This window comes from Manacus vitellinus, unplaced genomic scaffold (genome assembly GCF_001715985.3).
Source record: "Manacus vitellinus isolate BGI_N305 unplaced genomic scaffold, ASM171598v3 scaffold_42_pilon, whole genome shotgun sequence".
NCBI lineage: Eukaryota > Metazoa > Chordata > Aves > Passeriformes > Pipridae > Manacus > Manacus vitellinus.
In genome coordinates, this window is record NW_021940553.1 from 1,483,569 (window position 1) to 1,511,164 (window position 27,596).

The 27,596-nt window shown below is 43.0% G+C and overlaps 1 protein-coding gene across 1 annotated transcript in view; it reads left to right on the forward strand.

Annotated features, from left to right (window-relative positions):
- Positions 1 to 25,142, forward strand: part of SKOR2 (SKI family transcriptional corepressor 2) — a 29,772-nt gene extending 4,630 nt beyond the window's left edge. Inside the window, exons 2-8 of the mRNA XM_029962145.1 lie at positions 843 to 903; positions 1,227 to 1,301; positions 8,699 to 8,764; positions 9,159 to 9,257; positions 13,968 to 14,035; positions 22,653 to 22,717; positions 24,967 to 25,142. Of these exons, the coding sequence (XP_029818005.1) occupies positions 843 to 903; positions 1,227 to 1,301; positions 8,699 to 8,764; positions 9,159 to 9,257; positions 13,968 to 14,035; positions 22,653 to 22,715 (432 nt within the window). The 3' untranslated portion in view covers positions 22,716 to 22,717; positions 24,967 to 25,142. The remainder of the gene's footprint in view (positions 1 to 842; positions 904 to 1,226; positions 1,302 to 8,698; positions 8,765 to 9,158; positions 9,258 to 13,967; positions 14,036 to 22,652; positions 22,718 to 24,966) is intronic.
- Positions 25,143 to 27,596: the final 2,454 nt, after the last annotated feature.

A 27,596-nucleotide genomic window follows, 5' to 3' on the forward strand; every position in this document is an offset into this window, starting at 1 on the left:
CTTTCCCGTGTTTTTGGATACTGAAACCGGGGCGGGAGGGGTCCTCTGGGTGGGGCAAGTAGACGGCGCTCATCATGTCAGGCACTCTGTACTCCCTGACTCCTGGTCACTGGCACTGTGAATCCCTCATGGCCAGGTCAGGCACCGGGTACCTCCCACCATCATGTCAGGTGCCACATCCCCAGCAGCCTGTGGTGCTCAGCCCCAAGCTAGCCCTGATGGTCTGTGCCCAGACATGGCCCACTAGGGCCTCATGGTCAAGCCCACCCTGCTCCCCTCACCCCCAAAATCGGGGTTGCCCAAACCCATTTGCCCAGGGCAGAGTGGGCAACTGTCCCAGGGACACCCATCCCCGTGGGAAGCCACCTCAACGGTGGCACTGCTGTACAGAGTCCCAGGCATGCCAGGCCTGGATGCAGCATCCACAGAGCAGCCCTGCAAGTTAATAAAAATAAATTTGTCAGATTTAATTGGTGGGTGCCTTTCCCAGCAGGGTGTTGCAGTGTTAGTGGGTATTGCTCCACAGCCTGACCCCCTCAGTTCAGATTAACACATGGGGCAACTGGTCCAGCCCCTATTTTGAGATGGTGCCCTCATCCACCCTGCACATTCCCTGAAAATTTCCAGTGGGACATGTGCTCCCTCCATAAAGGTGGCTGTGGATGAGGCCACGGTGGGATTCCTCCGTGAATGTGGCTGTGGAAGATGCCCACACAGTGGGATTCCCCACTGTGTTGTTTCCCTGGGCACTATTTGTGCTGCTAATAAACCACCCGAAACTGCTTATCTGCTCCTTGTCATTTTCCACACTGATCTTGTGCTTTTCACTCCCATTTTTCTAGAATCAGAAGAGCAAGGAGAGTAATCAGGTCATCTTGCCCACGAAGGAGGACACCTTCTCAGGTGAGTACAGATGTGGATCTGTCCGCTCACCACGAGGTGGGAATTCAGAGTTGTGAGCTGAGTGGGTTTGTTCTCCATGGCTCGATTTAAATAAAAATAAATCACTTCCGTGATTTCAATTAAAAAAATCCATTAAAACATTCTAATAGTCTCTCTATGGTTGTAATTTAGCATTATATTCATTCGCATCCAAAATGTGTCTCTGTGCCTGGTGAATGTAGAAATATATATTTACTATTTCCTTGGGATTCTGATACTCATTTTGGTTTGGGGTTTCTTGGTGGTAAAAGCATTTTAAGCACTGCATTTTGTTTGGATTTCAGATAAGAACAAGGAGCATAATTTTTTCATCACAGATTCAGAGCCTTCAGGAGGAGACTTCTGGAGAGATATAGCAGGTAGGCTCAGAAAAAGGTAGAGGATAAAGAGGCAGAGGCTTAAATTCATAATCAAATGTCTGAATATTTAGTACAAGGGTAAAGATAAAAACAATTCCAAGCAAATATAACTGAGAGAAATGCAAATAGGTGGAAAGCAGTGACATTAATAGGAATAAGATTATTAATTGCTGGGCATATTTCAGCAGAAATTCCCGAAATGTATCAGGTTACACAATGAAACAGGCTGGAAAAGCATAAAATGACAATAATTGAAATGTTCTCTTTGAAACCTTCCATTAAAAAGGATCACAGCTTATTGCTTTTAATATCTGTCAGAAAGACATTAAAGGTGTTTTATGACATCTATGCCAACATTTATATTATCTCCATGATAATGATCTCTACACAAAATGTATAATACATTTACAAAAATTACATTATACAAATTAAATGAAACCACCTTTTACTGATTGCTAAATGTCTCCAAGGGGTTTGGGAAAGACGTGATTAGAAGTTTTGATACTAAGTTGTCTATTGCAGTGTCTTAAGGAGAGGTTTTTGTTTCTTGGGAAAAAGGAATCTAATTTTCCATTTATGTAATGCAAACTGCCTTGGCTTTGACTATTCACGGTTAATTGACTGTCAAACGAGGTTGTTATCCTCAGGCAATGTCTGCAAATTTGCCTGTCAAATGAGACAGAGAGAGCAAGCGGGGAGAGAGAGAGTTGTACACGGAGTGGAAATGAAGAAATGGGATCTTATAGAAATCTTATATAATAGCAGAGAACAATATAAGATCACAAATGTTTGCAAATGTATCCCATTTCGAAGAGGATTTTTTTTTTTTTAGAAATACTTAATAACAAGACCTGCTTTAGCAACGGTATAGGATGAAGAAACTTATCAGTGGTTTACATATTTGCAGATTTTGTGGTTGAGGGATCGAGGTCGTGGACCAATGGATAACACCTCATTATCTTCTACACTTTCAAATAATTACCACTGAGAGCACAGCAGTGATACTAACAGAAGTCAACCTTAAGAACACGATAATTTTTAGGAGTACAGTATACTGTGTATAGTCAGTGTCCTGCACCGTGGCCAATTTATTTTGGGGGAAAAAAAAAAGTTTTGGGTTTTCTTTGTCTTTTAGAAAATTATTCCATCCACGATCATTTTATCCAGTAGATTATGGTCATACTTTGTGGGTTTTTTTTACTTAGATATTGCAGCTCCCCTCTCTCTCTGAAACTCCCAAGTGTTTTCTATTCGCTGACACTAAGGTCCACCGTAGCCATACATTTATCTTCATGGTAAATTTAAACGTAAATTTTAGGGGTTTTTTTAACTGCCCTGCATGTTTCAACTCTGAGGAGAGTCTTGAATGTACTGAGTGAACTGAGAGGAGCGCCTGGGTGTTTGAAGGTCACTGTTGGGACTGGATCTGAGATGAACCGGCTGTAAAGAAATGCAAAGTGTTTAAGGGCTCATTTCTGAAGATGATTTCTGTGCACTCTCTAAGCACGAGCAACCCCGTTGTTTTCAGAGGGGTGTCTGTGTAGGATTGGGCCTTCTTAATCTTCTTCAGAGTTAGTGGGTTTTACTCTTGCTACTTCTCTGGTTGGATGTCAAACTACTTTGCAGAATATTCCGCTTCTCCAATTTCTTTAACGTGATTAATACGTTTGTGAGTTACTTAAAGCTCTACCTTCCTAATAAGATTAAGAAAGATGAAATGATCCTGGGAATTCCTCTTGACGCGCGCGACAGACTTGGTATTTATATACTAAACCTAGTAAAGAGAGTCTTAAAACAAAAGCAGTATTTTCTGTGCCAGAGACTGTCGTTTCCAAGTGCGTGTGTTGGGTGCTTAGTTTCAATGTGTCAGTGAACTTACAGATTCATAACAGAGCTCTTTTCCAATGCTGAAATAGGTACGGGCTTGAAGATCCCGTAGCCATTCATCCTGCACAGCCAGTAAACTGTCAAGGGAAAATCTCCCTTTCTTCTCTGTCAGGCAGTGCTTGGAAGGAGCTCGAGATTATTCAAAGTCCCAGGGCAGTTCAGAAAGATAACTGTGACTAACTTATGTAACTGGTCTATTTTTTTTTGGGGGGGGGGAACACTGTGGTTTGCCATCCCAGCCCTCCTTCATCAGTGGGGGTTGGAGGGTGGGAGAGCTGTGTGTGTCTGGCACACCACAGCTTTGCAAGGCTGTGCTTTTCCTAAAGAGAAGTTGAGTTCCGTAAGCTGTTCTCCAACTAATCTAATTTTTAATCTGCTCTAATGTGAACGGGGAGCCCAAAAACTGGGTGTCAGCTGGAAGTCAGCTTCTCAAATCTTGTTACGGTTTCCCTGATTTTATTTTTTGATCTGTAAAAGATGCTTTGTCAGGCATTTTCAGGAAAATTCACGCTAGAAATGGCGAGCCAGATACCTTTCATTTACTCTTAAATATACTTTCAGAATAACTCTTCAAATACTGCTATTACTGTAGATTTACAATACTTCATGGAGGGTTGAAAACAGCCCAGCTTTTATCACATATAGCCTTATCTGGGATAAGTGTTAAAGCGTTGGATCCAGAAGTTGAATCCAGACTTCAAATCTTATTACGGAAAGTGTTTGCAAAAACAAAACCCCAAAAAACCCCAAACAAACAACAAAAAAACCAAAACAAAAAAAAAACCCACAGAGGTTAAAAGTTTAAATGGAAGAAGACAAGATGAAGTTTCAGATGTGGGATCCAGCACTGCATATTAATAGATAAGATTGCGTATATGTACGTGAATCTGCACGACAGACAAAACTGCAGACGGAGTGTAGGACTGCAGGACTGCATCCTTATTTACTGTTTCTCTCATTCCTCATCTGTTATTACTAAAGAGCTCAGGAACTCTCTTTGAATTATTAAAAGAGGGTGGATAGTTGCCGAATTTCTTTATTTTTTGCAACTTTCACAATATTAGGTGTGTTTTGTCTGGTTTTTTTAAAGCCTTGTCTTCTGGAAGGTGGTGAGCATGTCACCTTCCATTTAAACCAAGGATTTGAAATTTACTAGTTCTTGCGCTTCTAGAATAAAATTATGAAATAGTTCTCAGATGTATGCATAAAGTTCAGACTGAAAACCAGCTGATTTCTTATCTTTTTAAAACATTTCATATTTTTAAGTTGGTCACACACAAGTTTTTGAATGTTTGGCTTGAAATCCTGAAACTCTTTTTCCCTCTCTCTGTTAGTATTTCAGTGCAGATGGTTTTTAATCAGATGTTCATGTTTTGGATGTTAAAAATGAGGTTTTATCTGTGCATAAAAAAGAACTAGTTTTTTTTAAAGTTAAATCACTTTTGGGGGCAAAATACCATTTGAAACTGCAGATTTTTTTAAGATGTTTATCAGCCCCCAGTACAGGAAAAGACTTAAAAGATGGATATTGAGTTTGCTAAAGTATGCATATTTTTATAAGTCCCGATTATCCTATTGATTATTCCCCCCAAAAGCAGCATGAATATGCAGGATGCATGAATATTTTCAGTAAGGTTAGAATTTCTTCAGGACATACACAAGAACTTTGCATGTCTTACGATCCAGTAATTAATTTCAAATACAGAGGGAGCCTCTGGAGCTCTGAAAGTCTGCTGGTTCACATCTGTCTATATTTTTTAAACAGATATATATATATATATATGTATATATATTTATATCCAGAAGATACCAACACCTTACTGCTGTGGTCTTTATGTCTGCAGACAGTGCTTTCCAGCTAAAAGTACCGGTGGATGTTTAAGTTGTGATAGACCATCGATACCACGGGCTTAACAGCGTTGGGAGTGAGGTGAAGAGCTTTTGTTGGATAAGGTGTGCTCTGTGACGCACAGTTACTGTCCAGGAATAACAGGGATGATGCGGAGACACGGGCAAATGGATAATTTTGGATGATGTGATCTGACAGTGCAGATGTAGTGAGGATTGTAGAGGACACCAGCTGGGTACAAGGCGCAGAGTCAGGAGGATGGGGTTATATTCCCAGACCATCAGAGCTCTGTGCTGGACAATTCAGCTGCCCATTGAGACAGGGGAGTTGTCTGGGACAGTGTGGAATTTTTCTAGCTGCTGTTTGAAGAGCGCTCCGAGAGCTTCCTTGGGAAGGATTGCAGGATATCCGCTCTTACAGGCGGCACGGCACAAAGAGGTAACCTGGCCGCGTCTGGTTTGGTTTTTTTACAACGAGGTCAAAGTGCACTTCTTTTTGGGGAGAATAAATTTAGAAATGTTGAAAAACCCGAACGTTAAAAATTCAAAACCTCACTGCCCCAGCGGGCGCAGAGCTCGTAAAGCGGCGGCACCACAAGAGCCGACGTTGTGCTGGCACACGGACTGGGACCTCTGTTTGCCACAGTGCTGATTTTTGAGTCATTCTGAGGTGTGTCTAATCACAGACATCATCTCTGCTGTCCCCCCCCTCCATCCATGTGGGTGAATGCTCACATCCCAGGTTAGGAAAGCCATAACAGTGTCTGTGCACCCGAGCTCATCGGGAAGAACAGAGGCACCAGAGGCTTTCTCTGGGGCGGCTTAAACCAGCTGCAAATACTTCCATCTCCTTTTCCAGCAGATGGATGAGATAGTTTGATTTTTTCCTAGTAAACTTAAATAAATCTCTTTTAAAGAAAACCTTTTTGTCCACGCCAGGGGCTGCCCAGCTTTCAGTGCTGTTTCTAAACCCTGCTACAAGTTTGTGTGTAGACAAGGCCCAGGAGAGTTATGGTGGAGCTATTAGGAGGGGGAAGTGATTTTTTCCTTAGACTGATTAAAATTCTTTGGGCTTTCTGTTTGTTTTTAAACACCTATTTAGCTTTTAATTAACATTTAAGAGAAAGGAAGCTGGTTAAATATTCAATACCTCCTCCCTTTCAATTAAGGTAGAGCAGCACACAAGGCATGATGAGGCCTCTGGGAAGTACGGAAAAACGGAGAAGAGCAGGCTCCTGATTATCATTTTCAGGGGGACTGGAAAGGTGAAACCCATCTGATTATTATCGCCATTAACAATAACAATGTTGAGACTATTTTTTTGACATCAGAAAGCGGTTTAAAAATGCCGTTATTCTGCAAAACCATATATACTGGGTTTTTCCTTTAAATACCTTCATGTTTCCAGTCCCATTCTTCACTTATTTCAGGAGTAAGGATGGAGGATTTTATAACAAGCCTTTTTGTCAGCTTATTAGGGAGGCTGCAGATGCCGGAGAAGTTGTTCTTCATGCTACATGTCCTTATTTTCATTTTGATGCAGCTTTTTCTGTCTCAGCGAGTCAGCAGCCTCAAATCATATGGCCCTGAAAGCTCAAACGAGCCAGTGGGAAGGAGCTATGTTGTCACCATGCTCTAGTGTCTTCCCCTTTTTCTTCCTCCCCCTTGAAAAATCCAGTTACCTTCCGTCTGTGAGCCTGTTATCCCTCAAAATTGCACATAAAACTTTCAGAAAAGAATGCCTCGGTGGAAGAAACGGATTGGAAACCTACTGGTATTTATAATTCAATAAATATCCTTCCTGAACTTAAATTCCCCCCTTTTGATGGTAACGTACTCTAATTTATTTAATAATATATTTATTTGGTTATCAATCCAGTTTAAAACACAATTATGTTAGCTAAAAAAAAAAAAAAGACCCTTTTGCATTGTGGAATCTCCTCGAACGACTGCCCAAAAAGTGATATATTTTTAAGCTTGCTATTTCTTTTACTGTAGTGAGACAACTCTAGAAAATACTTCGTTTTTATAAAAAAAAAAAAATTAAAAAAATATTTTTTTATCACTATGTTACATAAACAGGTTTTTAAAATGGAATTGTTGGCACCAGATGCCAGTTGTGTAAATGTATGTGCCTGAATGAGTGGTTGCTTTTTGGCTTTTTTTTAAGGAATGAAGAGAAAGCAAATGATAAAATGCATAGCTATTGGACAGGTTTCATATAGTAAGACTTCAAGGTTTACTGGATATAAGATTGCATCGATTTTTAAAAACAGAAATAAATGTTTTGCAGAAAGATTTCTGACTGCATGTATAACAGGACTTTCCAATTCAATTTTAAAATTAGCCCACTGTGATGACACAATTATTTTTAAAGTGACTGTTGTCTGTTGTGTGGTGACCTATTCAGTGCTATGGATTTTTATTTAAAAAAACCAAACAAACAGAACAACAAAAAACCAAGATGTTTTCTCCATGATTCTCTCTTCCAAATACATAAACACATGAGTAGATTTATATAAATGTCTCTTGTGATTACTTATCAGCAGAGTTAATGATGTGTATTTACTGGCTGGACTAAAACAAGAATTAATCCAATTACTTCAATAATTGGTTATTTACCAAATATTCTCTTAATTATCGAGAGTCCATTTCTATTTCAGCTGTAAATAACAGAAAATCTCCCATCAATTTCAGCTAAAGTGGTATTTTTTCTTTTAAAAACAGTTTTTCATAGCTTTTTGTTCAAAACCCGATTCATAGAAATCAGAGGAAAATTTCACAGTTCCAGAGGATAATGAAAATAACACCTTTTGTCAGAAGGTTCGATTTTTAAGTCATACTGTCATCCAGGTGAACTCAACAGCAGGTGAAAAATTTTTTTTTTTTTTTAAATTTAATTTGTAAAGGAAAAAAACTGAAGGAAGTAGCATGCATGTGTCTGGAAATAGTCAAATTCTCTTATCCAGAAAATTCTGTGCTATAGTATGATCAAAAGTTAACTTGAGCAACCTAAGACTCAAGTCCCTGAACTGGTTGACCTCAGAGCTGTATCTTTTAGATGCAAATACCACTAATGTCAATTTTATCTCAGCTGGATATAAATTATATCCAGTTACAACATGCCCGTGCCACGGAGCTCTGGGAGATGATAAAGCTGAGGAGCTGACGAAGGCGAAAAGGCAGGTGCAAAGAAAGGGATTTTGCCTGTGGATTTTGGAGCAGGGTCCTGCCCAGGTGGACAGCACAGACTTCCCGTGGCGAGGAGGAGAGATGAGGCTGTGGAGAAGGCTCTTCCCTTTCTCGGCTTGCTCCTGGTTGTTCTCTGATAGGAGCATCTTCAAGAGGGGTTAGAGGGAAAGCAGGGATCCATTTGGCAAGAAGAACCATCCTGGATGCTGAGGAGATACTGTCTGCAAGAGCCTGTGCTGTAGGCAGATACTTCAGTAAACGAGAAGAAAGCATGAGTTTGCGAAATATTTGTGCTATGCACACACAGATAATGTAGATAAAGCTCAATCTTACTCTTTGTGTTTCCCCCCCCCCTTTATTTTTTTCTCCAGATTCTCTGAAGCGGCTGCATAGTAAGGACAACACTGACAAAAAAAAAAAAAGGCACTATCAGTAAATCAATAACTTCTTTTCTTTGTTTTTTTTTTAAGGAGAACACACACAAGAAACCAATTCACCTCATTCGCTGAAGAAGGATGTGGAAAACATGGGGAAAGGTAAAATAAATAAGGGCCTCTTACATTATAAAACTGCTCTTTGTTTTAATAGAATATGAGGGTAATAGGGAGCACTTTTGTTCTGCACCATATTTTAAGCTTGTCAAGTAACATATGAATAATATATGGACCTTTGGGTGGATATAATTGAGATTAATGCATATATATCAATCAATACATGACACTGTAATATAATACTTTAAAATAATATATTACATTGATTTATATTCATGGCTTTCTGCACAAAATCTATTGTAGGTCTATGCAACGCTTTTTTTTTTTTCCTAATAAGCGCTAAAATATTTTGTCTTATAGTAATGAATTGCTCTGCAACTGTTCCTTCAAGAGTTATTTACACAGACTATCACACCCACTTTTCTCTTCTCTTTGTTAGAGGAGCTCCAGAAGGTTTTGTTTGAGCAGATCGACTTACGAAGGAGACTGGAACAGGAGTTCCAGGTGTTGAAAGGAAACGCGTCTTTCCCAGTCTTCAGTAAGACACATCTCTGTGGTTTTGGTGCTGTGTGTGCGTGGTTGGTTGTTGCCAGGTTGATAAAATGGGAGAGTAATGTTCTCAGTTGTGTTGCCAGGATCTTTGGCTTAGTTCTGCTGAGGCAGGTTGGACGGGGCTCAGAGCAACCTGGTCTGGTGGAAACTGTCCCTTCCCATGGCAGGGGGTTGGAATTAGATGGTCTTTAAGGTCCCTTCCAGCACAAACCACTCCGTGATTCTACAGTGGCACTTCTGGTGTGGTTTTGCAGGCTGCCCAGGCAGATCTTATGTAGGGAAGATATAAAGCTGGATGTCTGTTCTGGTGTATATTTTACTGGGTTTGGTAACACTGAGTACAGGAAGGAGAAACGCTTCTGGAGCCTCTCGGGGTACGGTGATACTGGTCTTAACCAGCCTCTTAGGGGCTTTTGAAGACAAGGTGCTTCATACCCATTTTCAGGTGGTTGTAGCTGATGCTGGAGAATTCATTTGGCCTGTGTTTAAGCACGAGAGATGCCTGTTTAGATTGTTCCCCCCTGAGATGGGCTATTGGAGATGGCCCTTGCACCGCAGCTGATGAGCGCAGTGCTGCTGTCCCGGGGCGACAGAACGCACTGAGCACGTGTTAAATGAAACCAAATGGACACCTAGCAGGGTTCATGTGTTTTAAGTTTAAAGAAACTATGTTTTTCCCCTTCCTATAGCATCAGATAGGCAAGTTCAGGGAAGCAAGGAAGTGCAAAGACTCTGGGAATGACTCTGTCTTCAGCCCAAATATTGAAATATGTAGACAGCTCCATAAATAAAGAGTTGCCTTACATGATACAGATAATAATGAAAGGAGTATAACCTCATCCTTCAGAATAAATACAGTCATTACTTGGGTTTGGGAGTGAGGTAATTTTCAAATAATTTGTGTAGATCAAAACACTGCTGTGTGGTATTGGCGAAGTGGCACCTTGGAGTTTTGCCATTCAGGTCTCTTATTTATCCTTTTGTTCTTCTGCAGTAAAATTAATGCTCTGCCATTGCCCATGTAAATAAACACTGCAATTAAACCACATGAAATACAATTCAAATAAAAGAAAAGAACACGTACGGCCGACCAAGGAAGTGGTGACTGCTGTATGCTGGCTTGAAAAATATGTGGTTTCAACGTACCACAAAGTAGTGGTCAATTTTCTTCAGGATTAAAATAGAAAACAGATAATGTGCTATAAACAATACCTACAAGTGACCGTAAAACCTATTTACAGATTTAGATTTACCAAAAAAACCCGCCCCTCCTCCACATATAATAGAACAAGAAAAACGGTCTTTGTAAAGCAAATTAGTGTAAATCCATGATAAGGGTGGTTTGCCCTCTACAGCAGTATGTGTTCTAGCAAAAGAGAGGGGTTCTGTTCCAGGCTCTTGATGCTGAACAGGACTGTTGCTTTAGGTCAAGTATTAAAGACTACTTTGCCAGGTTTCCCAAATTAGAAACTGCCTCTGGTGGTCTTGGGTAAGGAGGAGCTAGGGAGAGAAGTGTTTGGAGATCCAGCTAAATGAAAGTTGAGGTAAAATTAAAATTGTATTGATGGATTTATCATGGCTTGGAAATACCTGAGGCTGCAGGAGGGAGCGAAGAGCAGGCAGGTTACAGGTTTTTATATCCCAGTCTGGCTCCATGCAGCACCGGGGTGAGCAGTCATGGAGACTGGAATTCTGTCCCATCCCTAAAGCCACCAGGGACAGGAACACACTGCCAGGGTAATTCTCACTCCGATGGTTGGTGGTGGATCTCCCTGTGCTTTGAACTGTTCAGATGCATAAGAAGCCTTTGAATTTCGAGTCTTCTTGGTGGTTTTTTAAATAGGGGAAAACTCATCCCTGTTTCAGCAGGGAGGCAACACGTGAGATGTGAAAGGTACTGCTATGTCTCTCTAGAAAGTACTTCTGTCAGGTTACCTGGAGTTAACTCCAAAGTCACCTTTTGTTGGGTCTTGCACTTGGAACAGAGCACATTCAGGGTATTACAGGTTAATAGTCATAAACCACTATCCACAACAGGGCTGTGCATTCTTGTGTGTAAGTGGTGGTTGGTTTCAGAGTTCTCCTCATGGAAATCACTCTTAAATGAGAACTGAGCTCATTTGCAAGCTCTTGTAGCAGTGCTATGCTCCAAGCTTCTCTGTGGCTTCTTGTACCTGCTTGAAATGTGGACTGTGGTGTTTTATAAAACAGCAGACCTTGTCTTCTGCTGCTTGCACCTGTATGTTTCATATTGCTGTTGGACTTGAAAGCCGCAGGTGAGGTTTTCCGTAGGATCTCTCAAAGCAGAGATCACCTGAAGAAAATAATAAAAAAACCCCAAAGATCAGATCACTTGTAGAAAATTGGAGTGTTTGCTGTCCTGATAGAAATACAAGCACCTGTGCCTGGTGACAGGTTCTCCTGGAACCCTCCGCTGGTTTGTGCCGCTGGTGTCGGCTGCTCCGCGTTTTGTCCGTCTGCATTTAACAACCGTGGCAATAAAATGGTGGAGAAGTAGTCTGGGTACTTAAAGTATTTAATTTTGTGTTAAGAAAGCTATTTAAATATTCATATCTTTTCTCTTGGGTATTGCTTATGGCTTTGTCTGTAAGCATTCGGAGTCGGATTAATGCTGCCGGAAAAAAAAAACCCAACACTCTCCCTGCCATTAACACCCATTTCCACTGTGAGCTTGGACATTTGCCGTGCAGGACTGAGAAAGATTTCTGAGCTATTTGTTCTGAGAGGTGATGAGCCCGTAAAGAGGCAGTCAGGAGGAAAGTGTTGAGGAAAGATGGAAAATTTCTCCTTAAAGCCTGCTCAGAGTGAGGCTGGAGGACCTCAATAGGAATTAGCACAGATTTATCAGCCTTCAGTGACCAGGGCAGGAGGGAATCACCTTTTTATACAGCATGACTTTTCTGGGGGTAGGAAAAGAGGAATTGTAAACCTGCTTTATTTCTGTTGGCTTATTTTTATTATCAAGTTGGAGTAGTAGAGGGGGGGAATAAGCTGAAAAGTTCTGTGGGAATTTACTTGAAATACGAAGAACTGCATTTGGATGTTATCATGTCCCTTTCTATGTGACAGTGCTGGACTCCTGATGGTTTCAGCCCACCAAATTTTGTCTTTCTTTGTTTCACTGCTCTTTTCCTGCCTCCTTGCCTTTTAAATAGCAACTTGACTCTTCATTCAGAGAGGGCAAAATTCACGTGTAAAAGAGGAGGACAGAGCTCTGCCCCCTTGTACTTTCTTCCAGCCTTGCTATGCCCGCTCTTGATGGCGACAAATCCCCTTTTCCCTGCAGATGAGGGACATCCTTCCCCTCCACTGAGTCGTGCCACAGCTGCTCTCCTGCCTTCCTGCTCCTGTTTTTTGGGGTTGGGAAGTGGTGCAGAGGCTGCACGGCCAGTTTGGGAGCGGGTGAGTTCCCAGCGTTGCAGCAGCACAGGTTATTTATAGGAGCTGCACAGTCTCACCTGGGCCCAGATCTTTCCATTGCATTTTAGGCAGTTCTGCCACTCACAGTGCTGTGCTATCAAAGCTTCCCAGTCCTTTAATCCATTAATCCTCCCAACCCACTTGGCAGGTGAAGCAGGGCTGTTACTCGTGCTTTGCTTGTAGTGAAAGGAGACATGGAGACACACACGGAGTCCAGCAGAGCCAAAAGGCTTCCTGACTCCCAGGCTAGTGTCCCAGCAGCCAGCGTGACTGTGTAACTCTTTTAATTGGTTACCTGTAAATAAACCATTTTAGCTACCTTGGCCTTGCAGTTCCCTTCTCCGGGCTCTCCATGGTGTTTTCCAATGGCATTCACCTCACTGGTTCCGTGCTCCAGGACAAGCTTATTTTCTGGGTTGAAATGATACTGGTTGGAACGGGTTTTCTTTCCCCTTCCATTTAACAGTCCATCACTGCACCCAGATCTCCACCAAGGCAGCTCTTCAAGTTACTTGGTTCTTGTCAATAGTTTTGTTTATGTTTTTCTTTTTCCCACCCTCCAACAGCAATGTTATGGAACACAGACCAGCAGTTAATCTTCTACCGAATGAAATTTTGTCTGAAATGGTTACTTAGGAGGAAAATAATGGAAGGAGGATCTACTGGAGCAGGAAGGCAGGACTGTGCTATAGCCCAGCTGTTCAGGCTCTTTTCTTTCAAAGACTTTTTCCCTTCTGAGTTCCGCGTCACTGTTTCTAGAGCTTTAGTCTGAGTTTTATTCAAAGCCATCAGCACAGTGTTACACACCACAAATCAAACCCTGCATCCTTGAACGCTTTCTCCTCTCAGATGTTGGACATCGCTGTTGATGTCCAACAGATTTATGCCAAAGCAAAGGAGAGCAGTTTTTGCTCCTCTCTTCAGTGTTGGTAGAAGTTTGAGTAATGACTGCAGAGCCTTGCCCATCAAGAAAAATAACTGGGAATAAATGATAGCAACAGAAACTTAGCAGCCTAGATCTGCTGATTGGGGAAGTAGCCAAATCTGATTTTTTTCACAGTTTTTCTGTTGTCTGTAGTGTCTTCTAATACATAAGGTTTTTTTAGGCACGCATTTTAATTGGCTGAAAGGCTTTGTGTAGTGCTTCAGTTCCTCAGTGATGATTGGGTTTGATATAATTTGATTTATATGAATTCTGCTGTGTGGTCTCTGCTTTAATTATTGCATCTACTTTTTTTTGTCCCCCCTCACACAGATAATTTTCAAGATCAGATGAAGCGGGAACTGGCGTACAGAGAAGAAATGGTACAGCAGCTACAAATTGTAAGTTTGCCTTCTCCACTGAAAATGCTATGAGCTGCTGCTTTATGTTCTTTAAATGCACACCTCAAACTTTTCCTTTGTGAGCCATGCAGATGCACTGTCACCGAGCTCCTATTACCTTGTAGTTAGCAAGACCTAAGTGTGCAGTTCTCAGCTGGTTTAGAGCCTAATTACCTGGAGATTTACTTTCATACAGTAACCAGATGGGTCTTCATGTTTCAGCTAAATGAAATGTGTTGACTCAACACCGAGAGGTGCTTCAGCAGGGAGGAATGGGAGCATTGTATCAGCAAACAGTTAAATGTTTCTACCTCATGTGAGCTGCCAAGGGGTGCATTTCAGCCCTCGGTAGGGAATCTGTGCGAGCCCAGCTTCTCACCAGCAAATAAACCTTAGGATGTGTCTTTTTCACGTTTCAGACACTAGAAGAAGTGCTTAACTCAGCAGTAAAGGATCGAGTTGCCAAAACACAGTTCAGTGCAGGCACACTTTACTGTTGGGTCTCTTGCTTGTTATTTTAAAATCAAGAGGGATTTTGCCTGTGTGTTAGTGCAACTCTAGATCATCACATACAACTGTGCTGTTTTGAAAACTTGACATGCTTAATCCAGTGCAAGGAAGGCGGCTGGAGCATGGGAAGATGTTTCATACTCAAACACTGATTAGTGGTTTTAAGAGCAGGGCACAGTAACAAACAGGAGGCTGTCAGCTAATACTTGCTTTGCTAGTGCTTTCTCCATGATCAGTCTGACATTATTTAACAGCCCTTTGTGTCGAGGCAGCTTTGCCAAATATCCCCTCTTCCCTGAATCAACCCCGTGCTCCAGCACCTTAAATTTTCCTTCTGCTTGTCGTGGGCCATGGTGCAGAGAAGGCATGGTCCAGCCTCCTGGTACTGTCATTTTCTAATTGATGGGTTAGGACATAAAAACAAAGCTGAAGGCCAGGATTGTCAAACCTGTGTGCCGGCGTTTGGACGCATTTAGGACTGGCCTTATTTTTAGAGCTGCCGAACGTTCACGCGCCCTGTTCCTGCTGACTTCAGAGATTTCAATGAGAGATGGAGGGTGTTTGAAAGAGGTTGGTAATGGAGGAAACTCAAGTCCAGAACATCTCTGGATATTTTTTTTTTTTTTGCTGCTGGTCTCCACTCTTTTCCTTTAATGTGTCCAGCTCTTACCACGTCCCTCTTTGTTGATGCCAGGCAGGGAGTTTGGCTTGATCTGTGAATTTCATTGTCACAGAAGATGTTAATTAGGATACCACCCCTGAAAAGCACCCCTACTGCTTTGTATTTGAGGCAGGTCACCTGCCCAGTTCCTGCTGTGAAGCACAGAGTTTACAGGGCCACCTCAGCCTTTATCTCTTGTGTCAGCTGAGCTTGGAGCTAACAAGCTCCCCTTCCCAAAGAGAGAATGGATCACCCCTGCCATTCACTTTGTGTCCCAGTCGTGAAGTTGCTTCTGAAACTGGATATCCCAGACTTCCAGTGAGCCAGCTGTGGTCATTTTTTTCTGATTTTCTTGGGCAGGAAAAGAAATACGATCATGTAATTCACACCCTTTCCACTTACTGACGCAGGCTACAGAAAGACTAATAGTCATTTAATCATTAAACAGAGCTGTCTGAATGTACTTACAGGGAATAGTTTCAACATTTAATGCACTGCCCCAGCAATTCAGGACCTCTTCCCTCACTGTCGCTGCCTGAGTTTAATTATTACTAATAGGAATGTTGTCAAATCATCAAGTCAAGTCCTTATGCTCGTATTTGTGAGGCGGGTTGTGACACTGAGACACATAAAAGGATATTTGCATATGCAGAAGTGAGAGACTGCTGCAAATAACGAGTGTGTCTGTTTAAGACTGGTAAAGAAATCTTCAGCTGATGTCTTGGTTGATAACTGAGATGGAGTCAGCACTTTTGAGGTGATAATCCCTGCAGTTACTTTAATTCATTCATGTGAATATATCTTGTATGTTTATGTCCTAGAATTAAGATTAATGAACTGAATGTGGTAACGATAGAACTACTTTGGCCTTCTTGGGTTATGGCATGGATGAATTAAAGCTTTTGGTGCAGAATACATGAGAAGCATGGCTACTTTTGATTTTTTTTTTTTTAATTGTTGTTATTTTTTTTAAACCAGCGGCAGGTTGTTTTTTTTTGTACCTGAGATGCTGTACTGTTGCTTTAACAGAACTTTAGCCAAATTTTCCTGTTAACATAGAAGTGCAAAGAGAAAAGCAGAAGTATTTTATGCATACTTAAATCCTAATTTTACTTAGACCTTCACCTTTGCAGTGTTGAACTCCAAATTTACTGGTATAATTAGACACAGAACTTGGCTTAATTGCTTCTTAAAAATTATTTTACAAACAATGTAAATGCCCAGAGTCAGGGGGTTTTTTTGGCTCTTCTCACTGCTGAAGGATTATACAACTTAAATTAGTCCTTCCTGAATATCCCTGGAGGGATTTAACAGCTGCGTGGATGTGGCACTTGGGGCCATGGGTTAGTGGTGGCCTTGGCAGTGCTGGGGAATGGTTGGACTTGATGACCTTGTAGGGCTTTTCCAACCTAAACAATTCTGTGATTCCCTGATCCCTTGTAACCGTGATCACCAGAGGCAGGTTTTGCCAGAACGATGGTTTCACTCCCCCTGTACTGTAACCCCTCAAGCTGCCTAAACCATCTTTGGCGTGTTTCCTGTGTCAAAAATACCTGGAATACAAGAGGCAGGAAAAAAAAATTAAGCAAATACGGTGGCATCTGACAGCTTTCCAGCGCCAGCGCCCGCTGTAGGCTGAGTGTGGCACGGAAAGCACTGGGTGAAGGTGGTGCGCGGTCCGTGCCCGGACGGTGCTGGACAGTGGCCGGCGATGCTTTTTTCTCCCGTTTTTGGGTTTTTTTGGGGGGAAATCCATCGCGGAGCTGCGGCCGCGGGATGGATCGGCGGGGCCGGGCGCCCTCTGCCGCCCCCGCCCCACACTGCACGCCGCCGGCGGCCTCTCCCTTCCTCGTCCAAAGCCTCGCTTAAAGCAGGGCTTAATCAGCGGGGGGGGGGTATTTCAGTGCCCTGCCCTCTCCGGGGTTAAAGAATAATGATATTTCGTGTCTTCCGGAAAGTTGGAAGCAAGGCTCTGATCGTTGGGAAAACGGGGTGGGTCCTGTCCTGTTCTGTGTTCAGTGATGGCACAGCCTGGCTTGGCAGGGTGCCGGGGCAGCAGGACATTGTGTGGCCACCAGTTTTGCTGAGAATCACAAGATGGTTCAGGTTAGAAGGGACCTGGATGACTGGAGGTCGTCTGGTCCAACCTCCCTGCTCAAGCAGGATCCCCCCAGGGCACGTTACTCAGAATTGTTCTTGTTCACAGGCACACACACTTATAATAACAGGTAAAAGAGCATTTCCAGGCAGCTTTTGAATATCTCCAGTGAGGAAGACTCCACGACATGTCTGGGAAGGTTGTTCCAGTGCTCAGTCACCCTCACAGTGAAGAATTTCTTCCTGATGTGGAGGTGAAACTCCCTGTGTTTCAGAGAAAAGGATTTGATCAGTGTCTGGAGCAGCTACCAGAAAGTTTTGCAACCTGTTTGTGCCAAGCTCTCAGCCAAGTGCCAGGGAACAACTGATTTCCACTCATATTTAACTGGAAAATGGATCTCAGATCAGTGAATTAATTTTTTTCTGCCTCCTCTTTCAAAGTGCTCTCTCCCAGATTGGTTGAGCACAGTGCAGGCACTCAGAGGTCATATATAAAATATGGGGTTTGCATATGAATCCTGTTGTGCCAGGGGAGGTTTAGAATGGATATTTGGGAAAATTTCTTCACTGAAAGTGTTGTCAAGCCCTGGCACAAGCAGCCCAGGGCAGTGGTGGAGTCCCCATCCCTGGAGGGATTTAAAAGCCCCGTGGAAGTGGCAGCTGGGGACATGGATTAGTGATGGCCTTGGCAGTGCTGGGGGAATGGTTGGACTTGGTGATCTTAGAGGGCTTTTCAGCCTAAAAGGTTCTGTGATTTGGTGGATCATCTGGCTGTTGTCACTAAGCTGTACAAAAAGGGCCAGAGAGAAGGAATTGCTGCAAATTCCAGGCAGGTAAATTCTCTCAGGTAAATTGTCTCATGACACACATGGTATGGCCTTAGAAGAGCCTCACCTGCCTTTAGAGTTGTCAGTTTCTGTCCAGTGTTTACCAGAATTCATCTGCCAGGACAGTGCAGCACCTTAAGGAAGTATTGAGTCAGCTCCTACTTGAGACTCTGTATCTCTCTGATACTGTTTTCTGAGCAACTGTGTTAGTGGATCAAGTTTTAAAGGCATGAACTTTCTTCCAAGCTGCCTGGTGAGAGAAAAAGATCAGGAGCAGCATTCCCAGCGTGATGATTTTTATCCTTTAATGTTTTCGTGAACCCCTCTCAAACGTTGCCACAGAGAAGTAGAACACTCTGTCTCCTGAAAACAGAGTTGCTTTTCCTAATTTCCTATCAGAGCTCCCTTACAAGTAGTTTCTGGGTTCCCAGGGAGTGCTGACCTCAGTGGTGACCTGTCCATCAGGAAAAGCTCAGTTCATCACCCACTGTGGTTTAGAACATCAAGTAGTGACCAATCCCACTAATTTTATGTCGGGGTAAAAGATGGCAGTTTTTTGAGATTTGCTGGAAAATGTGAAATACTCAGGCAGTCCTTTGTCTCTCCAGATTAAATGGGAACTGTTGGTTTGGTTTTGTTTGGAGTATTTTAATTTCTTAACTGACTTGCTCCTTAGTAGCCTAACTTTGGGCTGATAATAATGTTCAGAGCTCAGAACTGGATCCATCTGGAACCCTTCTATGTTTTATGGCTTCCTGCTCCAAGTGCTACGTTGAATCAACTCTGTTCTTCACAGTCAGGCAATAAAATAAATCAGGAACTCTACACCTGCAAAACTGATTTCCATCTCTGCACCATCTTTAAAGAATCACAGGGAATGTTTAAAAGAAGAAAAAAATCTACTATGTGGTAATACTGGTAAATCTTCAGAGGTATGAGATCATGTTCCTCTGGGTGCCACTGTAATTAAAAAAAAAAACAAACAAACAAACCACCAGAAAGTTTAATTCCTCTTTTAGGTTGTACATGGAAAGTTGGTGCTTTGTACAACTAATTTATTCATTATACAAACAAGGAGTATCCCTATTTTTGTGTGTGGAGGCCTCGGTCTCTGCACAGCTGTCACTCCAGTTTCAAGAAGAGGAAATATGAAATTGCAGTGCTTTATGGGCATTTCTGCTTTTTGTCCTCTCCTTGAAGTGGTCCAGCTGGAATGGCTGACCTTGACAAGAGTGTCAGAGGCAAACAGTTGTTCAGCAGAATGGCTCCTGGATTTCTTGAGCTGCATCTTGTGCTCGAGTGCCTGTTCACAGGCACACACCTATAATGACGGGTAAAAGAGCATTTCTGGAACCGTGTGTCCTGCAGACTCCGAGGGAGATTTCATCACCTTGCCCTCCCAAACCAGAAGTTCTAATTAACTTTTTCTTCTGTGCTCTAGCAGTTGGGATGATATTGTGTTCTGTTATCCTCATTTGATTTTTGGTGGAGTTCTCTCTGGGTTTAGTGTTATGAACTGGGAACATGTCCTTTTGATGCCGAAGGTAGAATACACATCCCTGAATGGGCACACAAAAGTGAGCTGACAAGTGCTATTTTCACCAGAATTCTATTCTATTTGCTACTGTTGCCTTTTTTTTTTTTTTTTAAGACAAGTGAGCAAAATTTTTATCTTGACAATACATCTGTGTATGCCTTGGTAGCACAGCGCTGGGCCTCCTTCTCCCATAAATTCAAATGTTAGAGAAAAGGAACGCCTTGCAGAGATATTAAAAATAGAAGCAAGAGCTTCATTTCCCTTAGAATCTGCAGAAAGTCTGATCAAAAATGGGTGTGGATGTACAGAGAACCACAAACACGTCCTCTGCTATTGCCTGGGTGCAAAATCTGTTTTCTGAGCAACAGAAGTCAGGGTGATGTGTCTTTGTGTACCCCACTAGAGATGGGCTGAAAAGGTGATGACTCTGAAAGAGGATGGTGTGCCAAAGCTCCTTTGGTGTCCAAGTGTCTGTAGCAGGGATCAGACCTGCACTTTAGAAATGAATCAATCCCCACTCCCACCCAATTTCCTGCACTTTGCTTTGTGTTGTGGAGCAGACCCAGAGCTTGGGTCTGGATTCCTTCCAGGTGAAAGAAATGAGGATGTGTTCAAGGAATGCACACAGGAGTGTGCTCTACCTCCTAACAGGTGATCAGTACCCAGGACTAGACTGGAGTTGGCCTGAAGGAAGAAGGACCCAGTGTCCATATTGCAGTTCCCTTGGGGTTGCTCTTCAGATCTGCCCTCTTTGTGTCATATTTCCTGTTAATGTGGGCTTAGTCATAAGAAAATGATTTCTTGCTGCTTGAATCCAAACTGCCTGCAATTTTGTTATTGCTGTAGACCCCTTTGTTAAGGGCCACCCATTGGATCTCCACGCCCATTTGAGTGCTGATCCCATCTTCATCACAACAGTCACCCTGTACGCACTGAAGGGGTGTAAATGCTATTCCACAGCAGCACCAGAGCTGCCAAATGCTCTTACAACGACAAAGGTAGAAGATGACACTGTAGGTGATTTAACTCACGAAGAAAGTAGTCATTTCCCTGTTGAACACCCACCTCTCCCAGTGACATTTACTACCAGGAGAGCAGATAAACCAACGCACGTTAAAAAGGCGCCGATGCGCCAAATATAGCGGAGAAGTGGATTAAGAACAGTTAATTTCTGACAGAATGTACCCCGTTGTATTATCTAGGTCAGTACAGCCTGGGAGATGTCCTACATAACTGGCGGCCATGCAAATCCAAGTTGCCTGTTGGCCGTGGTGAGTGGGAGAGAGGCAGAAAGCAGCGGGTGAGGCACCACAGGTCCCAGCTGGAACGTGCTGGGGTTTTTTTTTTGTCTTTGGCTCCCTTTTGAATCTAAACCGTGGCCACGGGTGATCAGGTAAACAGCTTCTTTGCACCGTCCTCCCTGCTGCAGTTTGGGGAGGAGGAGCTTTCTGGCCTTCACAAGCGCAGGGAGGCAGCTCTGTTAGTGGAGGGGAGAGCTCTGGTTTTTCGGGGCGATCTGGCTGCAAGCTTCCTGATGGCTTTTAACTTCTGCCAGGGTTAGGGGCTATAAGAGTAGTCAGCCAAAACACCTGGGTCCTTAGTCTTTTCCAGCCATCAGTGGCCTGTGCACACACATTTCCCTTTTTCCAGGGCTGTGTGGTGGAGGAAGCAGTGTGCCCCCCAGGAAAGGCTTTTGCTTTCATTCAGCCACAGACACTCCTGCTTCCTTGTGCTGCTGCTTTCAATCAGATTGACCTCCTTCCCTGAGAAATGAAAGGGTTAGTTCTTGAGCTGCAGATGCTCCATTCTTTCCCCTCATCCTGATCCTTCCCTGCTCTTTTCCTTATTAAGGTAGTCAGGGATGGATGTGTCTCTCACTGCCATTGCAGACACAATGTTTTACACCAACCCAGACACATGCTGAGCACAATTCACACAAACATCCTCACACACTGTGGGCATAATGCATTTAAAATCAAAACCAGGGATGTTCAAGAACTTAGGGGATCAGTGGATATGGATGAAAATTCACATGCTCTACCATGTCCTTAGGTGTGTGGGGCAGGTTGCTTGAACTCAGTGCATTTGCCTCTGTTGCTTCTGCTGTTTGTGCAGCTTAAGGCCTTACTGCTGACTTCAGATGACATTTTTGTCAGCTTGCAGTAACAGATTTGACATTATTTGTGAGAGTATCCTGGAGATCCTGGCAGCAGAAGCAGGTCACCTCAGTGTGCAGCAGCACCTACGAGCGTAAGGACACTGGGACAATGATTTTTTTTTTTTATCCCAGCCTGAATTCCTCCAAAGGTCCTTCCAAAAGACATCATCAAAGAATTTGTAGTCACTTGGATTCCCAGCTATGGAGAAATCTCAGAGCAAATTAGTTTTGTTGCATTCTAAAGGCAAGGCATTGGAGAAGAGCAGCCCCGCACTGTATTCCCAGTGGCCAGTGAGCACATCATCCCACTTTGTTTCTAAATATAACTATGTTCCCTAGTATGCCCATGTTCTCTGTTTTTCTTTAATTATTTGTTCCACTTCAGTGGCTTCCCCTCAGATTGGTGCAAGTCAGAGATAACTATTATGAACTTCCTAATTATGGTGATATAAATACATGAAGTCTCATACTCCCAACCTAGTGTATCTTGGCTGTGCAGGGATCAGTGTGCATTGCCTGCTCTGTCACAGACAGCTGATTTTTTGTGATCTCTCAGGTGGCTTTACTCTTTGTCAGCAACTGATAGAAACAAAGCATCAGAAGACATCTTTTACGCTGAATTTTAAGATCTATCTGTTGCTTTAATTCAGGCCATTTTTTAGTTTCCTAAAGCCTTCAAACTTTTAATTTAAGGCGTTGTTTCCTAAAATTCCTCACTGTTTCCAGGAAGGCAAACAAACCCTTTCATTTGCAGGAGTCTCCAGCTTGGATATTGCATTAACCAAACCTTAGCTTAAAGCAGAATCTTTGCTTCTGTGTCATTCCAGATTCCCTATGCAGCAAGTTTGATCAGGAAAGAAAAGCTCGGTGCACACCTCAGCAAAAGCTAAAGGTGAGCTTGTGAAAGAAGAACCTTTGTTCCACCTGACCTGGTGTCTTTATTTGCAGCCATTGCCAGAATTAATGGGATCATTCTGTTGTTTGATGTTACTGGTTCTGGTGTCAGAGCCTTGTCTGTGGAGGTGTTTCGATACAAGCTAAAGTTGGTAACTGACACGTGGCATGAGCTGTGAGGCTTCAGTGGAGTGGGAGATAGTGCTGAGAGTTGATCATTGGGTCCTGCAGTGACAGGACAAGGGGGAATGGCTACAAACGGATGGAGGGTAGGTTTAGAGTAGATATTAGGAAGAAATTCTGTACTATGAGGGTGGAGAGCCCTGGCACAGGTTGCCCAGAGAAGCTGTGGCTGCCCCATCCCTGGAGATGTCCAAGGCCAGGTTGGACGGGGCTTGGAGCAACTTGGGATAGTGGAAGGTGTCCCTGCCCGTGGCAGGGGGTGGAATGAGATGGACATTAAGGTCCCTTCCAACCCAAAGCATTCAATGATTCTATGGTTCTGATCACCTGAGCATGTGCTTTTCTTGACACTGGAAGTGTCATCAAGGTCATTTTACTTCCCGTGGAAGGAGGGAAATACCTTGGCATTCACAGTGTAGAAAAACGTTCACACATCAGCAGGTAGAAATGGGTTTTTCTGCCCTTAATGGAACTCCTTTAGCTCCAGGAAAGAGCAGCATATTAGGATATATTTGGATTTTTACAGGACCCCACTGACTGTTGATCTGTAGTTCAGTGTCCTGCAGAAGGAAATTATCCTGCTGCTCATGTGCAGGGCCTTCCTAAACCCAACACTGCATTTTTCAGAACTGTTTATTAGAAGTATTCAGTCAGTAGAAACACCATCTCCATCAACAGTGGCCTGGGAGAGTCCAGTTTTGAGTGCTAAAGTCTTGACATTTAAATAAAGTCCCCCTTTTTCCTTTTTTTGAAAAAAACCCCCCAAAAACAAAAACCAAACCAAAACAAGAGGATTAGGGATTGGAGACAGAGGCAAAAAGCTAGTAGCCCTGCTACTGTGTTATGTCACAAAATCTGGCTTGTGGATTCACTGAAAAAATCCCTGAGGAGAAGTAGTGGGATTAGAAAAAAAAAAAGAGATCTCAGCAATGCACAAAGTAGATGTATTCAAGAGAAAGTCTGGGACATCTGAGAAGGGTTTGATAGTACAGATGAAGGAGGTTTGCCTGAGCTATGGAAGAATCAGATACTTAAAAATAAAAACATTAAGGGTAAGTATAGAGTAACCAGATAACCAATATCTGTGGCCTTGAGCTCTGCCTGCTGAGATAAGGAGATTAATCTAAGCATCTAGTTGGTCTGTTTTGGCCTCTTGTGCAGACTTTCTTATTGACTGCCAGCACTTTCTGGTTGAGTGTAGATTAATCTGAGTGCTGATTTAAAACAAATTCAGTGATATTAATACCCTGAATAAAAAAGCACACCTCCCCAGATGAGAAGCAGCAGGCCCTGCTCTCAGAGCCTTGTCCACAGCACTCGCTGTACAATAATAAAAGCCTGCCTGAGGATGGCAGCACCAGAGGAGAAGGCAGCGTTTCTTCCCAGCATCAGGTTTCCATCAGCTGACAATCCCTGCAAGGAAGGTGCTGGCACCACAGCAACGAGCATTTCCTGCCTGTCTGCCGGGAGTGTGAAGGATGGATGAGCTCCTCACGCTGTTTTTGTTTCCAGAGGCACACCATCCCTGCAGACAACAGGGATTTCTCCAAGCAGGCCCTGGTGCTTTTGAAAGATTAGTTGTTACTTAACTGCTAAGCTAAATCAGTCAAGCAGAGAATCACAACTGTATTGTTCAGGAGCAGTTTCAGGCCCTCAGATATGCCAAGCAGAAGAAAAGACTCTCCTCAAGAAGAGACGCGTAAGCACATCCCTACCCACACAGTACACCCAGGGGGTGAGGACCCTCAGTTCATGCTCTGTGTTCCTCAGCTGCCCTTGCTGGGCCTTGTGCTCCTTTCCACAGCAGGTCTTCTTGTGTTTATTCACACTGCAGTCAGTTAAAACTTGCACTTTATCATTAATGTGGATATTTCCACAAGACCCTGCAGATACTCGCTAGCAAAGGATGCTCCTAGAGCAGGTGACCTATGTGTGTCCCTTTTTCAAGGGTTGCAAATGAGTGTCATAATTCTGTGAGTATCTCAAACTTGGACTTAATGTTGGTAACACTTTCTCTCTCTTTCTCTTTCTCTCTCTCTTTTTTTTTCTTTTTTTAATTCCCAGAGGCACAAGAGTTTTTGCAGCTGTTACCTTATAAGTTATAACCCAGTCAGAAACCTGACTTGTATATAGACTGTGAAATGGAAGTGTTTGGGGATCTAAATAACAAAAAAAATCAGGTTCCTCTGAACCTAAGGACAAGTGACCTCATAGTATCATGGACAACCATGTCAAATAGAATGTAGCAGCCATTTATTAGTAAACACAAAACCACAAAAAAAAAATGCCTGTCCTTGATCTTTTTTTTGGGTTTTTTTTGGGTGGTACCAAAGTTTAAGTCTTTGTGTTTTTAGAAGGACTGTTGAAGTTGATAGAGAAAATGCTTTTGACGAATCGTGCAGATAAGCTGTGAAAGGAACTGCTGGTCCTTTCAGTGCCACAGACACTTGACAACATCTGCCAGTTCATCTCTTGCTTTGGGATAGTGGTTGTTTTATGGAAAGAAGTGAACGTCTCACCAGATGGGCCAGAACCAGATTTGGGTGGACGGATGGATGGATGGATGGATGGATAGAGCAGCGTTAGCCATACACAGTGCTTTTTAAAAGCAAACTGGAGATTCTCACACCCCTCTCCCTCGTCCCTTCCCTCCCCTGGTATTTTGCCTGCTGTACGAATTACGATTGTACTCCTCTGGAAATATTTTACAATTTAATATTGAGTGTAATTAAGAATATAATCACTGTTATCAAAAAAAGTATTTAACTCTGTTGTAGTTTCTTTATCATTCATGTGGATAAAAAGTCTATAATAAAAAAAAGAAAACTATGAGATAATAGTTGCGCTTCCCTGTAATTTAATGCTATGCTTACTCCACTAAAGCAAACAACTGGGAAATTTATCCCCAAGAATATCCTTGTATAAGTATTTTAATTCACAAATAATATGTTGAAGTGTTTCATGGTGGAAATTCTCTGCCTCTGGTTGTTTGGAAGTAGATTTAATAGCATTTCAGGAAGTGCCTTGTGGATCCACAGAAATAAAGGGAGACATGCCAAAGTTGACTTTTGAGACTGCAGACATAGTCCTCCAGGTCTTTTCTTGGTAGTGTGCAACACCCTGGTTGCCAGGGCTTTCCTGAGTGAATTCATCTCCATGCTAAAGGTCTCAGTCCCAGACACCGTCATCCCTGATCCAGAAGATCTCCCACACCAGTACAGCACCACCAGCCCCCCAGAGTGGTTCTGTCCATCCCCAGCACCTGGATGTGTTGCAGAGTCGCTCTTTCAATATTCCCCTCGTTCCCAGCAAAGGCCTGGGAGATTAAACCATCAGGCTTTACAGCTCCTCGGTGCAGCCAGAAGATCTGGAAGCCAGGGTGGGAAGGGTAAAGCCTGGTTTTGTGCCCTTTCCCTGCATAGGCTCTGGTAGTAGGTGGGCTGACAGGACTCACTGAACTGGCAGCATTATGGCCTTTGTAAGGTGAAAAAAAAGCAACAAAAGCACCAGAAAAGCTGGACCAGGTTCCATCTGTGCCAGTGCCTTGTTCCCAGTTACAGATGAAAGCAGACACTTTGTGAAAGCACACGAGCAGTGAGAGATATGTTCCCAGAATATTGTTTTAGCTACTCATGATTTACTGGTTATGGGTTTTCTGACCTAGACACGATGTCTTGTTTTTAATAACCCTCAATGGATTTTTTTCTTCCATGAACACAACCAGTGACTTTTTAAAACCTAGGCACACTTTTAGCAGCTTAGAGCATCCTGTGGCAATAAACTCCACAGCTTAAATACAGGTTGTGGGGGAAAAGAAAACAAGCTTCTGATGTTTTGAGCAGGCAAATTTAGCCTCATTTTGTGCCCTGGGCTACTTGTACTGGGTGAGACCAGTTGCCTGTTGACTGCTGGCAATCCCTGTCCACCTTTTGCATGTTAGTCACGATTTCATAGGCATCTATGAAACTTTCAGGTTGTCTTTTTTCCAGGTTGAGTTGTAGTCATCTCTCCAACACAAGCAGTCCCACGGCTCTGTAGCCTTCATGAACATTTTCCCAGTCACCTGCGTCCTTTATGAGATGGAGAACTAGCTGCACAGAATATCCAGGATACAGGATCCTGTATAGATTATTGCACAGAGTGACACAGTGCTGTTTTCCGTGATGAATGAACCTGGCTGCAGTGTGGTGGTAAAATCTCTTAACCACTGTAGATCAAAAATTTTGCCCAGACATAAAGCAATCCCGCCGCTCAATAAGAAATTACCGCCCTAATGGCTTCCGAGTGCCAGAGCTCCTGGATGCAGTCAGGCCAGTAGAATAACCTGTTGTCCCTCACCATTGGAGAACCAGCCTGTTCAGGCCCAGGAGCAGACACAAAGCATCCCCAGCAGATCTATTTGTTTTCTGCTCCCAGCTCAGCAGTGTTCAGACCGTCGTGTTCCCCAGGGACTTCCCACAGCAAGTAAGCAGCCCCTGTACGTGTTGGAGTTGTGAAACTGTGTCAAATGCACAGTTCACACACGTGACAGATTGAATAAGCAACAAATACGCTTCAAATTGAACATTCAAGCTTGAAATGTCCAATTTCCACTTGGAAGTGGAAACACCACTTGCCTGGGTTGTAACGGATTCACAGGGCACAACTGCAAATGCTGCAGTGGAACATGTATCTTAGAATCAAGCATGAATGAG